At 31.5% G+C, this 14,037-nt stretch overlaps 1 protein-coding gene and 1 pseudogene across 1 annotated transcript; one reads left to right on the top strand and one right to left on the bottom strand.

Annotated features, from left to right (window-relative positions):
- The first annotated feature begins 6,242 nt into the window (after positions 1-6,242).
- On the top strand, positions 6,243-7,495 carry LOC120215373 (annotated as a pseudogene).
- Positions 7,496-7,680: 185 nt separating this feature from the next.
- LOC120215374 (65-kDa microtubule-associated protein 6-like) lies at positions 7,681-12,617 on the bottom strand. Its single transcript, XM_039213093.1, has 12 exons — positions 11,917-12,617; positions 10,782-10,985; positions 10,432-10,698; positions 9,953-10,168; positions 9,720-9,875; positions 9,483-9,642; positions 9,226-9,377; positions 8,956-9,043; positions 8,812-8,885; positions 8,649-8,723; positions 8,109-8,466; positions 7,681-8,037 (listed from the first exon to the last, which is right to left on the bottom strand). The coding sequence occupies exons 1-11, from the start codon at positions 11,992-11,994 to the stop codon at positions 8,125-8,127; spliced, it is 1,812 nt and encodes a 603-aa protein (XP_039069024.1). The 5' UTR covers positions 11,995-12,617; the 3' UTR covers positions 7,681-8,037; positions 8,109-8,124.
- Between the last annotated feature and the right edge of the window lie 1,420 nt (positions 12,618-14,037).

Consider the following 14,037-nt stretch of genomic DNA (forward strand, 5'->3'; position numbering starts at 1 on the left):
AAGGTTCAACATAATGGTTGTTAAAAGAACCTGTTGAAAGGAAAGGGCAAGTGCTTAAGATGTCAGCTTTCAAATTTGACGGTATCGAAACGGAATGGTAGTTTGAGCGTATATTGTTCAACTTGTAGTATGATGGAGGGTTGATGTCCGAATCAAGTTGAGTTTCGCAGAAAATTCCTTTGATTGGACTTTCATAAAACCATTTATCTTTGGACTTGCAGAGGCTAATCCACTCAATTTCCTCGCGTGTTCTCCTTTCAAGGTTATCGTTTTAAGATCAATTCCTAAAAAATAATTCTTACTGCCGGAGGTTTTCCACGGAAGTTACTCTCAACCTGGCGTGGGGGGCAACCTACTACTTTACCTCCCCTCACCCCATTATATATGAGAATAGGGTCAACTAATTTATTTATTTGTTTTAAGATCAATTCCTAAAAAAAATTATTTAAGAAAACACAAATATTTTTCTAAAAAAATTCAAATTACTATAAAATTTAAAAATAAACTCAAATCCCTAAAATTCTTAGTCCCAAAAGCCAAAATTATGCTTATTGTTATTAACTTAAATAATATTACACTTAACATTAACTATTAAAATAATATTTTAACATAAAAATTATAAAAATTCTTTATCATAAAATTTTGAGACATTTTAATCCTAACATGAATTATTTGCTCAAAATAACTATATGAATTATGGACTTATTTAGATTGTCAGCTAATCAAAATTATTTTTTCACTTAAATAAAATTAAATTACATAAAAACATTGGGTTATATTTAAATTCGATTAAATATTTAACATTTTTCTGACAAATTCAATGACGTGAAAGATTAAATATATAAATTCCGATTCCCAAGGAAACATGGAGGGATGGAGTGAACATATATTTTATTCAAACAACTAATATTTCTCAGTTTCAGTGTATAACATAATATTTAAATTAGATTTATAAAGTAAATTAAAACATTTCAAATCAAATACATTATATTAATTTATGATATATGTTTTGAAAGTTATTTTGTATAAATTCATAAATGAACTCAATGATGAAAGAGAGTATTATTCTTGTTAGAAATTTAAAATTCGAATAATTACATCTGCAATTTGTGTATGTTGTAAACTGATTAAAAAAGTTATGAACAAAGAGATAAGGTACAACAAAGATAACACAATCCCAACATGAAAACCTAAAGGGTGTGAAGAAAAATAAAACCAAAACCTTTCTTTAAATATATATTTTATCTTCCACAACAACCTAGCAATTATCGATAATCTCTATGTCTCCATTCGAATCTAGCCACAATATTGACGATGGCGTGAAATTTGAGAGAATCAATATAAAATATTATTTTGTGAACGATTTTGAATGCATTGAAAAACAATCACAGAAGAGGATTTAATTATATGAGACCATCGACATTTCCTAATCAGGAGACGTGTCATGATAAATGCAACACAAAACGTTAAAATATCATGAAGATAGACAAAATCATGTCATAAAAACATATAAACAATCGTGTCATAAAAGCAAAGAAAAAGAACTAACACTACAAAAATATGTGAAAAGAAAAAAAGAAAAATCAAAACGAAAAAATGTTTGTTTAGATCTAAATAACAGAATTAGACAAAAAGAAAAAGGAAATTAAAACAAGAGGGAGCAACACTTAAAGCTCTAAGATTTAAACTTTTAAAATTTAATTAATTAATTTTTATTATTAAGGTCACTTAATATATTCGACACGAAATAGTATCAAAATCATTGTATAAAATTAAAAAGATATTCATCGTTGGGTGAATACCAACCAATATATGAAGTAGTAAATTGGGTCAGACCCAACTTTGAAGTGGACCGGACAAATCCAGCAAATCCAGCAAACCCGGCTGACACGAATCAGCCTTTTCCAATTTTCCACTTCTCTTGGAAGATGTTTGGGCTTAGTTAAAGGCGACGGAAAATAAAATTTCAAACTTTAACAAAGATAATTAAATGGTAAAAAAAATGTTTTGGTACATAAATTTGATTTCAATATTTAATTAGACACCTAAGTTTGTTTTTTTTTTCAGTTATGTACCTAAACTAGGTCTCAAGGTTCAATTTGGTGTTTAATTTTTTTCTTGATCAAATTAGATACCAAATTTAACTTTGTGATTCAAATACCTTATTTATCGTAAGTACCAATTTAGACATACAAAAAAAATCTAAGTTCAAATAGCAATTTGAACCAAGTCAAGTTCAAGTATGAATGAATTAAAAATAATAATAAAATATTATATATCAAGTTGAATCTTAAAGTTAAGTTTAAGTATCTAATTGGACCAAAAACTTAGATATCAAATTAAAAATTTAAATCAAGTTTCCGTGCCAAAATACCTATTTCCCCACAATTAAATTAAAAATAAGTTTTTATTTGTACATTAGCAATTAAAAAACAACACACAAAAACTCAAATATACATAAACAAAGAATAAAAGAGATAGAAAACGAGAACGATTAATGAGGAAAGATGAAGAAGAATACAACAAGAATTACGATAAAATACGTGTGACATGTGATTGATAACAGACTTATATATATCATCTTTTTTAACAAATAAAAGAGGAACTCATTAAATAGTCTTAGTAATTAAATGAAATGTTGTTTTATCTAGAAGTATTAGGTTCAAGCAGCTGCATTTACATGGTAGGTACATTGTCAATGATTAAAAAAATTCTAAACATATACTATATTATAATTATTTCGTACTATTAAAAAAATAAAAGAGAAAAACTAAATAGAGGAATATAAAAAGGAAAAATAGTTAATATATAAAAATTATCTTAAAGTACATTTTAATTAATAAGTGACATAATAGATAAAAATGTTTTACAATTAGACCTGATAAATTTGACCAATACATAATTACTCGAACCGATTTACTCGATTCGAGAACTGAATAAAATGACCTAAAATTTATACGAAATTCGAAATAAATTAAATCAAACTGAAATCGACCCAAATTTTAGTCGAACCGAAAGCAATCCAAACCAAAATTAACCCGAACTGAAAACAATCCGAAATTAATTTATCCATATCTGATCTAAATTGAACTTCGACCTGAATTTAACCCAATAATTAAGTCTAAGTAAATGAATAATTTATTATTATTGTTATTATCTATTTTTAATAATTTGATCAACAGAAAAATAATGTATATTTTATTCCCATTTTGTATTATACTACAAGTTAACCATCAATCTATTACCTTTAGTAATAGTTGAATAATTTAATATAACATTTTCTCATTTAAAAGATCATCTTTGTATCTGATCCAATAACTTTTAAATTATTTAAAATATATTTATATCAATATTCATTAAAATATAAATATTATATTATTTTTTAAAATTCAATAAATATTATATTTATAATTAGACATCAAACAATTGAGAATAAAATCTATATTTTAAAATTTAATTATTCGTCAAATAGATTGCACCACAAACAGTTCAAGTTAGATCAATATGAAATTCATGTAACAAAATTTAATGTCTTATAAGTTCGGGTTAAATTGTCCTCCATAAATGATAGTGTAATTTGAAACATTTAATTTTAAAAGTTGAACTTGAACCTAATAAGATTGACAAACAAAAATATTTTTTTCTTATAAGAATATATCAATAATTTTATATATAATTGATTTGGTTCATGCTTATAACTCAACCCGAATTGACCCGAAAATCTAAAGATTTATCTGAATCGAAATTGTTCAATCCGATCTTGACTCGACCAAAAAATCAACCGATTCGATATCGATTAGACTCGACTCGAAAACTAACCGATCCCGTATTGACTCGAACAAAAAACCAACCATATTGATATTAATCCGACTTGACTTACCATTGACCCAAATTAAAACCGAACCCGAAATGACCCGATCCGAATCAAATCTCAAACCAAAATGACCCGACCCAAAATGACATGACTAGAACCCGATCCGAATAACCCATTTGTCACCTCTATTTACAATACGTTATATAATTAAGTTTAATTTAATATGAAATTTTAATTATTGAAAAGCAATTATCTGACCCTTTATGAGAGAAAGTATAGGTTGATCAAAAGATAAAAAAAACAAAGAGTGACAACGACATGAAGAAAAATGTCACATAATGTTTAAAAATAAATAAATAAATATTCGTCAAGCGATTTCGGAGATTAAAACAAGCATTGATTTGTTTCAAAAATCTAAAATTTGAGCAATTTTTTTACAAGATGTATCCTAATAATGATTATTTTTGGGTATCTACTATCTTCCCTACCTCTAATAATATATATAATTACACAAATCAAATAAAAATATAAATCTTAGAAAGTTTAAAGACAAAATATGGGTGAACATAAAATCTTTTAAAAAAATGTATTTGTTTTATCATTGTGACTATTTAATAAATTCAAAATATAATGGTTAATTTAACGTATCAAAAGATAAAATAAAATTTGAATATAAATGAAATAATCTGGCAAACAACATAATTACTTGGATAAGGCTTAATATATAAAGTATACTGTTTCTTTTAAATCATTATTAAAAAAAATTCGGACAACCTAGATATATAACGTTACAAACATTATTACTTTAATTGTCTCGTTCATAACAACTATTAAAAACCCTTTTAAGTGACATGTTTTGTTATAAACAAACAGTTAAAGTAATAACATTTTACGTATCTCGTTAAGATAATTTTAAAATTTTTATTTTTAAAAAAAGTAAATTTATATTTTTTAAAAATTCAAAAATTTTGAAAAACTTTACCGATCACTGCTCTTTATCGTCGACGAACCTCTACATGATACTAATGGCCCCCATGAAAATCTATCGGAAAAGAAGCCAATCGACGTAACCCCCGCCGAATCTCAACGATACAAATTTTGACCCCACGCGATCTCGACAGTCCATCGACAACAAAAATAATGATGCCTGATAAGGATGATGTCAATGATCTAAAGATTTAGATTTTTTAGAGATTTGAGGGTTTTTGTAATTTAATATAAATTAAGGTATTTCAAATATAATATTTTTTAAAAAATTCAAAATTATTAGAATGAATTTGTCACATGTCACTTGATGAAAATTTTTAACGATTATTACGGTCGTGACACTTAAAGTGATAATATTTGTAACATTAGATATTTAAATTGACAAAAAAAATTAAATATCATTTTAAAAATATATATATAATTTAAACCTTTATTTTTATATTAGTCCTTTGGATAAATATATTATTGATTAGTAGCTTATTTTCATTTATTTTATCAAGTTTTTTTTTGGATAATTATTATTTTTATCAAGTTTTGTTAGTTAAGTCCCCTCTCATATATACATATATTTTCAATTCTCCCTTTCCAATATATTTAGTCTTTCTTTTCTATATCCTTTCATAGTTTTCTCTCTCCGGAAAGGCCAAAACCCTAAAGAAGCGTTATACCCCAAGTAAGTGTTCTCTCTCCTCTCACTTCCATCTCTTTTCTTTCCTTTTTTTTTTTTTTGCCTCTTTCTCTCTCTGCTTTCTCTTTCCAACAATTTTGAATATATGGGTCCATACTTCTTTGTTGTACTATTATACCTTTCGTATATGATTTCTCTTTACTTGTTTGTTTGAGCTCTGAGGATGATTTTTTTATGAAAGAGATCTAATTTTTTTTAAAAAAAAAAATCAGCTTTCCTCTTCGAAAGCTCCTAAATTGCAATAAAAATCCATTCTTTTTATTCTAAGTTATTTTAGCTATATTTTTGTTAGATCTGATTATGGGTTTTGATACATGTAATATTTGGATCTTTGGTAAATGTGAGGAATTAGGAATTGGTTTGGATCTGAAAGTTTCCATTTTTATGTTTTGTACCTATAGATTTCGATTCTGCTGCTTTGCAATCTTAGATTTGTTTTCCATTTCTGCTAAATATATTTTCTTCTCTATAGATTCCATGTCTCGGATCTGAGAAAATGTGAAGGCTGCCATTATGAATTTCTTTTATATAACCATATACTATCTATTGATCTACTAGTCTGGATCGGATATTGTATGGATCCATTATGGGATGACCCTTTCAACTCTGTGTGCTCCATTCACAACGCGAATGCGCGAAATTGTTTAAGGAATTTAGTGTCTCGTTAGGTCATTAGATGAGTTTTTCGTCGGATTTAGAAAGGTAACATATTTTGTTGCTTTTACTACTACTTTATGTGAACGCCATGAGATTCTTGCCTTGGTTTGCGTTTGAATGTTTCCATTTTCATCGACTTTCATGAGTTATAAGAAATGAGAATGTTAGCAGGATTTGAATTGCGTTGATGGAACAAGTCGATTCACGGCTAAATTTATTCTGTTTGTGTTGTTGCCTACATGTTGTAGCTTCATGGATGACGATGCATTGAAAATGCGTAATTGGGGTTACTATGTACCATCTTTTAAAGGAGATCTTGGTCTTCAGCTCATGACTAGCATGGCTGAGTGGGACACGAAACCGTATATTCCCGGGCGTGATCCCGATCTCATGGTCACTACTGGTGCGGCCTTTCACCCAAGGGACTGCATTGTTTCAGAGGGACCTATCCCCATGCATTATGTTAGGGATACTTGGATTAGCCAGAGAAAAGTTTTTCAACGTGATGCAGCCGTGACTGCTCCTAGTTTTGGCATTCTTCCTGAAACTTAGGCATCTCATTCGTTGCCAATTTTGCAGCCACCGCTTCCTGATCCTTCAACAGGAGATGGGAGGGTGGTTGGTAGAATTGAAGATCCACTGGTATGTAATGAAGCTGCCAAATTGAAGAAAAGGCAGGGCGAGAATGGCCCTAAGACACCAAAGGCTAAAAGTCTAGGAAGCCCAAGGATAACAGTAATTCTACCATTCAACGTGCGAAGCTGCCAAAGAAGAGTATGGATATTAAGATAAATGGGTATGACATGGATATTTCCGGTATTCCGGTTCCGGTTTGCTCATGCACTGGAACCACCCAGCAATGTTATCGATGGGGCTGTGGTGGTTGGCAATCTGCCTGTTGCACCACAAATGTATCCATGTACCCTTTGCCAATGAGCACCAAAAGGCGTGGAGCAAGGATAGCTGGCCGGAAAATGAGTCGGGGGGCATTCAAGAAGGTCCTCGAGAAACTCGCTGCTGAAAAGTATAACTTCAGTGAACCTATCAATTTGAGGAGTCATTGGGCTAGACATGGTACCAACAAGTTTGTCACTATCAGGTAGAATCAAATTGGCAGTAGTGATAGCGGGACTCCATCGCAGATGGTCTGCTTTACGTGTATATATCTCTATGGCCGTTTGCGGAGATCTTTGATGAATTTTCTAAGTCATGGCAATGTTATAAAATTCGAACATCATTAGCTTTTTCATTTAAGATTTTGTGCTTTAAGAACATCCGTTTGTTTTGGTCATTGACATTGAAGTTGTGGATGAGTTCTTCATTTTTGTAGGGTAATCTCCTCTCTTCCACTAGGCAATTGTTATAAAAGAGTGTTATTAATGTACATAATGATTATAAACAGATACACAGTCAACGGGTACAAGAGGTACTAGATCCTTAGCGGCATAACAGTTTTGACTTCATTAGAGAAACAATATAGTTGTTCGTTAATAATTAATAAAACTCGAGTACTGATACATGTGTATATACAATACAAACATGCATGCATGCATAGACATTAAAATATAAGCAAAATCCAGGAAACATGAAAACAAGGTCAGTAATACTACTATAAATACCATCAATACAAACACATTAACACCACAAAACAAAAACAAGTTAAAACACAATTTTCAAGCTAGTTTCTTTTCTATCAGTGTTGTTCTCCCCCTCTCCTCCAAGGCAAATAACATAGTTCTGCTAGTCTGCGCCATTGAACATCGCCTGTCCTGTTCGATTCACAATGCATACACTAATCTACAATACCCTTTCTTTCACATTCACAACACATGGCCCCGCTGCTATAATCCAGTCTACGCTTATTGCAACTATAACATCCTATAACCTCTTCCTGCAATTAAACAAAATTTCTTTTAAGAGACAAAACAGGTAAGCGTTTAAAGTAGCATAAGCAAAACATACCGTGTTTCGGAATTCCTTAGCAATGTGGGGGGGATCCCAGCTCCGAATCACAAACTGATGTGTATGTAGAAACTGTATCTTCCTTTGATATGGCCACAAAGTTCAGAGGTGCTGTAGACAACCTTCTCATTTCCTTGAAGTAGCCATTTTGACGTCCCGAGTATGATCGTGGTGTAAGTAGCTCAGGTGTTGCTCCACCCACCGAGTTCCGACGTGGTGTACTGGGAGTCATTGATCCATTTCCATTTGCTCGATAACCATTTGTCTTTCTGAAGCTGTTACTTCTCCTTGGACTAGGTTTGGACCCATAAATGGCTTCTCTCTCTGTCAGAAGCAGATCTTGGATCTTCTTCTGATCCTGCAAAATGGAATAGGCCAGAAAATGTTTAGGAATGTATTAGTTGTATAGATAGATGCTAATATTCGATGCGAGCCGCTAGAAAATGGCATTCATCATACAAAGATCATATTTAATAAGTTAAAAAAGGGGAAGATAACAGAAAAGGATAGGAGATCTAAGGGAGTGTCAATGATATTTACCCTGCATCTCTTCTTTTCCTCCTCTCTTTGTTTCCTTGTCAGTTTGTAGTCTTCCAGTATCGACACTAGTCGTACCTATTTTACAAACAAGCTTATTCAGAAACAATTCTAAACGATAACGGTTGTCTGAGTTTCCAGAAATTTGAGCTGCAAAAGTGCTTACCCCATCATACAGAAACAATGTCTTTTTTTCTTCTTCCCAAGCTAGTGTCCGGTTGATCAGATTATCCACAATTGCTGCAAAGGGTATCCTTATTAGCTCAACAATCCAAATGTATATGTGAGAGAAAAGAATGAGCACAAATACCAGGAATTTTGGTTACAGTCACTCGGGCTTTTTCGGCACGTTTAAGGTTTATATGTGCACCTCTCCCCGCATTGTACCGATTTTCATCCTGAAACTCAAAATGAAGATTAAACAACTAATGCTTTAAAAATTTATACAGAAAAGACAAGGTGAATCAAAAACACTGGTCAATGTACTTGTATTTAGTTTGACTTACGGATTAGTCTACAAGCAATATTGAAGAGAACTAAGATTGGGAGAATACATGAGATACTCATTACGTTTGCTTACTTGATTGTAGTCATCAAGCCAATTTTCTTCTTCACATGCCGCAAGCCAACGGTCTATTCTGTCCATTATTTCTTTTCGACTCAAAGCTTCATCTTTAGCCTTAGTAATCTGTGTTTCAATGTTTGCTAAAAGTTCTGAAGAGTCTACAAGACCTGAACAACAATAGCAATATCCATCACTATGTCACCAGCAAGTAAAATCAAACAAAAAATTGTCTAAATGCAAGACACTGTGGCAAGGAAACAAGAGACAAATACCAGAATCAATCAATGCATTAGATTTCTCGACAGCAGTACTTGCATCGGGTTCAATATGAATCATTCTGCAAATATCTTCCAATTCTAATCTTCTTTTCAGAACAAGTTCTTTCATTCTGCTAGCTTTCAATTTGGAAAGCCTCTCCACTTCGGCTGATGCCTGTCGAAAATATAAAAAAACTTGAGCACCTACATTCCAGTAGTTAAAAAAAAAACAGATTACTATCGCTATCAAACCTGTTCAATCATCTCGGTTGAAAGAACACCTGGTTCTGTGACTTCATGTTCCGCTAATCTAATAATAGAAGTGGCCCTTGAAAAACCATTCCTCTCGGCTTGGGGGGAATCCATCAAGTTCCAGAGGTCAAATAGTTGGCCCGCAAGATCTCTCAACTTCATTTCAAAAACTGGTTTTAGATTCAAATTTTCACAAGAAAAAACTATGAAAGCTGGGAAAGGATATAGAATACCTTCTGGATTCGGGTTCTTCTTTCCGTTTTCAGCTTGTTAATGGTATGCTCTAAACCTTCAAATGTACCATCGCTGATATTCGTTGATTGTTCCTGGGTTGTCCTTTGCAAGCTGGGATGCACATCACTTACAGTCCGGGCAAAATCCAACCCTAGTACTCCACAAAGTAAATGCACCTCATTTACATATTCCAAAACCTTATGAAGACGATCAGACTGCAAAATGAAAGATAATGCTTAAAATAAATTTATGAAATCCGTTCAAAGAATTAAATATGCCACTAACATTCCATAAAAGCATATGAACCTTGCACCCAAGATCAGCTATGCATTATGGCCATAACTTCTCCTGATTGTTTTGTATAAATTACGGTCCGATGCGCAAAGGGCATATTTATAATCATAGTGATATACAAATTACGGTCCAACATGCAAGCATCAAGGAACTTCACAAAACATTCTTTCTGTAAAATCCGTACCTTCTCCTTCTGAAGAGTTTGAAGGCGCGTCTGAAATTCAGTAAGCCTTCTTAGTGACAAGTCTTGGTCTTCAAGAGTTAAACAGCTAATCATTGTATTATTTGGATAGTTATAACCAGAAATTTCTCCACTGATCTTTTCAATTTGATTCTTTATATCTTCAAATTGCTTTATTCTTTCTTCTTTCTTCATCCTTAGATAGTCAAGCAGTGGGGTGATAGAAGTGAGTTTTTCTTTTAATGATGCCATCTTATTCTCTGTCTGTATCTGTAAGTAATAAATTAGAAACAAAATTAGCGAAGTGCTACCACATAGGAAATATATGAAACATGCCAGAGAATTCTATTCACCGGTGAACGAATATTGAGTTCCCCAAGAGCTGCCACAAGTGTTGCAACCTCAGCTTCCTTGGCAGCAACAGATTGATGTAGACGTGCCTTGGCATTGGCAGCTTCCTCAACCTTTCGGCGGTAGACTTCTAAGCATTCCCTCTCCAATTCCAAAAGCATTCGGTCTTTATCAGCTTCACTCTCACCAATGTCACTCCATATTTGCTGCTCTCAGGACAAAAAGAAGAACATTAAAGAGTTGAAGTGTGCATGGGTTTTTTTTCAGAATTGAAATTCGGAATCTTACCAGCTTGCACGTGAATTGGTTAAACAAATTTAAGGAAAACAATGAAAAATTAATCCCAATCAATAACAAAATCATCATCCTTAGCACAACTTATTTCCACAGTTGGTCAAAACATCAATACATATATAGAGAGAGAGGGTTATACCTATGTATGCATGTATGTATATTTGCTTAAAGAAAAGGCTAATTAATTTACAAATCCCATCAAGTTATTGTACCGAAAACTTCATTAATCATCAGCACCCTCTACCCCCCATGAACACTGAAATAGAAGCATCAAATACAGAGATTAATGTTCTAAGAGACCGCAATAAGCTAAGCCTTTAGAGTCCAAGGAAGAGAGTAGAAAATTAAAACTAGAAGAGATGATAGAACGATAAAGTCTCATTAAATTAAGAGATTCAAACAACCGTTTGGAAACCATAGCTAATCTACACAATTTGAGGGGAAAAGACTGAATTTCAGTAACAGATCAGTGGCACGGGAACGCCTTTTAGTATTAAAACAGATTAATAAAGATTATATTTCACTTTATGCACTCAAAAAAGGACCTAAAGAGACCTTCAATTCATAGCTCTTACTAGACTCATTATGATACATGAATTAAGGAATTAGGAAACAATAAATGCTTTTAACTTTTAATTTTTAACAAGGACATTAACTTTGTCAAACATCCATCATTGTAAGGGGAAAAAGGACCAGTTTCCAAATATGAAAAACCCATTTCCTTCCTTTCTTCCCCCCAAAGACCAGCGTTTACAAGGAAGAAGAAACTTAAAAAAAGAAAAGAAACTTAAAAGTAACAATAATGAAGAATGAGGGTGGGAAAAGGAGAAAAGCAAAGGGAACCTGAAGTTCTCTGAGCAATACATTGCAGCTTGTGCTTGTACGAGCACTGGTGGCTAAAGGACTTCCAATGGCCAACATTTTCACAGATCTCTCTCTCCCCCAATTATTCAGAAACCAAAATTTAAAGTGAAACCCAAGAGGGAAAGAAAAAGGGAACACTCTTTAGTCGGTTCTCAGAAGCAAAGTTCGAGAGAGTGAAACTCAAAAGAAAGAAAAAGAAGGAAATGAGTAGAGATGAAAAGGCAAAAGAGACATCGCTTTGAAACAAACAAACTCAGCCTTCCTTCAGATCTGAAAAGCTTCAAATCAAAACACCCAACAAATGTTTTAACACCAAACCCCCTTCTTTTTCCTCTTCGAGAGAGTGCAGAAAACAATAACACCCACCCACCAAAATATATTTTAGGATCTGTAAACAGAGAAATTATGGTGAAGTTTTTCTCTTTTGGGTGTTCTTTTCTTCCTCAAATTTTTTGGTGAAGAAAAAGATAGCAGAGACAACAATAATTGCTAATAAAGAAAGAGGAATTAAGCTTTAAAAGTCACTAAAAATATGAGCTCTAAAAGAATGGGTTTGGATTAAAATCTCTAGGGTTTGTCAAAAATGAAAATGTAGCAGCTTAAAACTCAAAAACAGATTATCAAAGAAGAAGAAGAAGAATGAAAGATCTGTTTTTTCCTTTTCTTTTCTTGGGTTTTGGGTGCTGAAACTGTTAAACTCTTTGAGGGAAAAAGTACACTGAAACAAAAACCTTTTTTTTGCATAACATTAATAATATAATTATATTGTTTGGAAATTAGAGAAAGATATCCAAATCACTGATACAGAGCGTGTATATCACATCCAATAAAAGTGGGGTTTGGCGGTAAAAGTCAGGAGGGCGCGTGGAGTATAAGGGATGTTCACATATACTCCTTTTTCAAATGACTACCGACTCTTGGCTCTTCCCTAGCTGTTAGGATATTGAGGTTTAACATGCAAATAAATTATTTGATAAATAAATAAAAATACTGCATTTAATATAGAAATTAATAAGTCTTTTTTAAGTTTCAAAATAAAATGGAAAAAATTACAATACAACATTTTTACTAATATTCTAGGTGTTAACAGATGCATGAAAATTAGAATGTGATTAATTTTTTTATTAATCTAAGTATAATGTAATATTTGATTAAATATAAATTTTAACTATTTTTGATATTAAATGATTCCATTTTTTACATCTATAATACTCTAACCCAAATTTTCAGAAATATCAACTATTTTTTTACCATAAAAACTATTGATTCGTGCGTGATTAAAGTTGAAAAAGAATTAAAAAGGCTTAAATGATTATTGTCCGAAATCCGTTCGTGGTTATGACTTTGTACTTGGGTTGGTACTTGATGGATAAACGTATGTTTGGTTTACTTTATTAATGTTACGGTTAAAGTATATCGAAATTTATTAAATTATATCGATAGATTAATTTAAGTATAAGTAGCTTGGTATCATTCAAGTAAATCTTAAGTTTAAGACCTTTCATATGCATAAAATCATCGTTGGGAAACACATCCACTAAAATCAATGTCTAACACGGATCAATCTAGATTAGTCGAGACAAAACATTAGAGAATAGTGAAGGTAACCAAAAACAATTTATTAAATTATATCTAAATATTAATTAGAAAATTATAATATATACATTTGATAAATTTAATGATTATTTTATGAAAGTTACTCGTACTTTTATTTTTTTAATTTAATCTTAAAATGTAAAAGTAAATAAATAAATAAATTCATAACTTTGTTAAAATTATCTTTATTTATCAACATATTTATTAATTATTGTAAAATTTAGGGATGTAAATGAGTCGAGTTAAATTTGAGTATTGTTGAGTTCGATTCGAAATATCGTGAGCTTAAAATTTTCAAACTTGGCTCAAACTTGAATTTAAAAATAAAAGTTTGACTTGAGTTCGAAAAAAAACTTGAACTTAAAACATTCTCATACTTAACTTGATTGAAGCTCAAACTTAAATATAAACAATAACTACATAAAAACTTTATATTACATTTTAAAAATAACATATAAATATCTTTGTTTTCCTAACTAATTATCTACATTCGAATTTTTTTCT

Source organism: Hibiscus syriacus, unplaced genomic scaffold (assembly GCF_006381635.1).
Source record: "Hibiscus syriacus cultivar Baekdansim isolate YM2019G1 unplaced genomic scaffold, ASM638163v2 tig00110114_pilon, whole genome shotgun sequence".
In the NCBI taxonomy this organism is placed as follows: Eukaryota; Viridiplantae; Streptophyta; class Magnoliopsida; order Malvales; family Malvaceae; genus Hibiscus; species Hibiscus syriacus.

What these genes read in the sequence shown, in the direction of transcription:
- LOC120215374 (XM_039213093.1), bottom strand. Translation starts at nt 11,994, where the DNA reads ATGTTGGCCATTGGAAGTCCTTTAGCCACCAGTGCTCGTACAAGCACA. An exon ending in AACTCAATATTCGTTCACCG is followed by an intron (nt 10,699 to 10,781) that starts GTGAATAGAATT and finishes TATTACTTACAG; the next exon opens with ATACAGACAGAGAATAAGAT. An exon ending in AGGAAAAGAAGAGATGCAGG is followed by an intron (nt 8,467 to 8,648) that starts GTAAATATCATT and finishes TCCATTTTGCAG; the next exon opens with GATCAGAAGAAGATCCAAGA.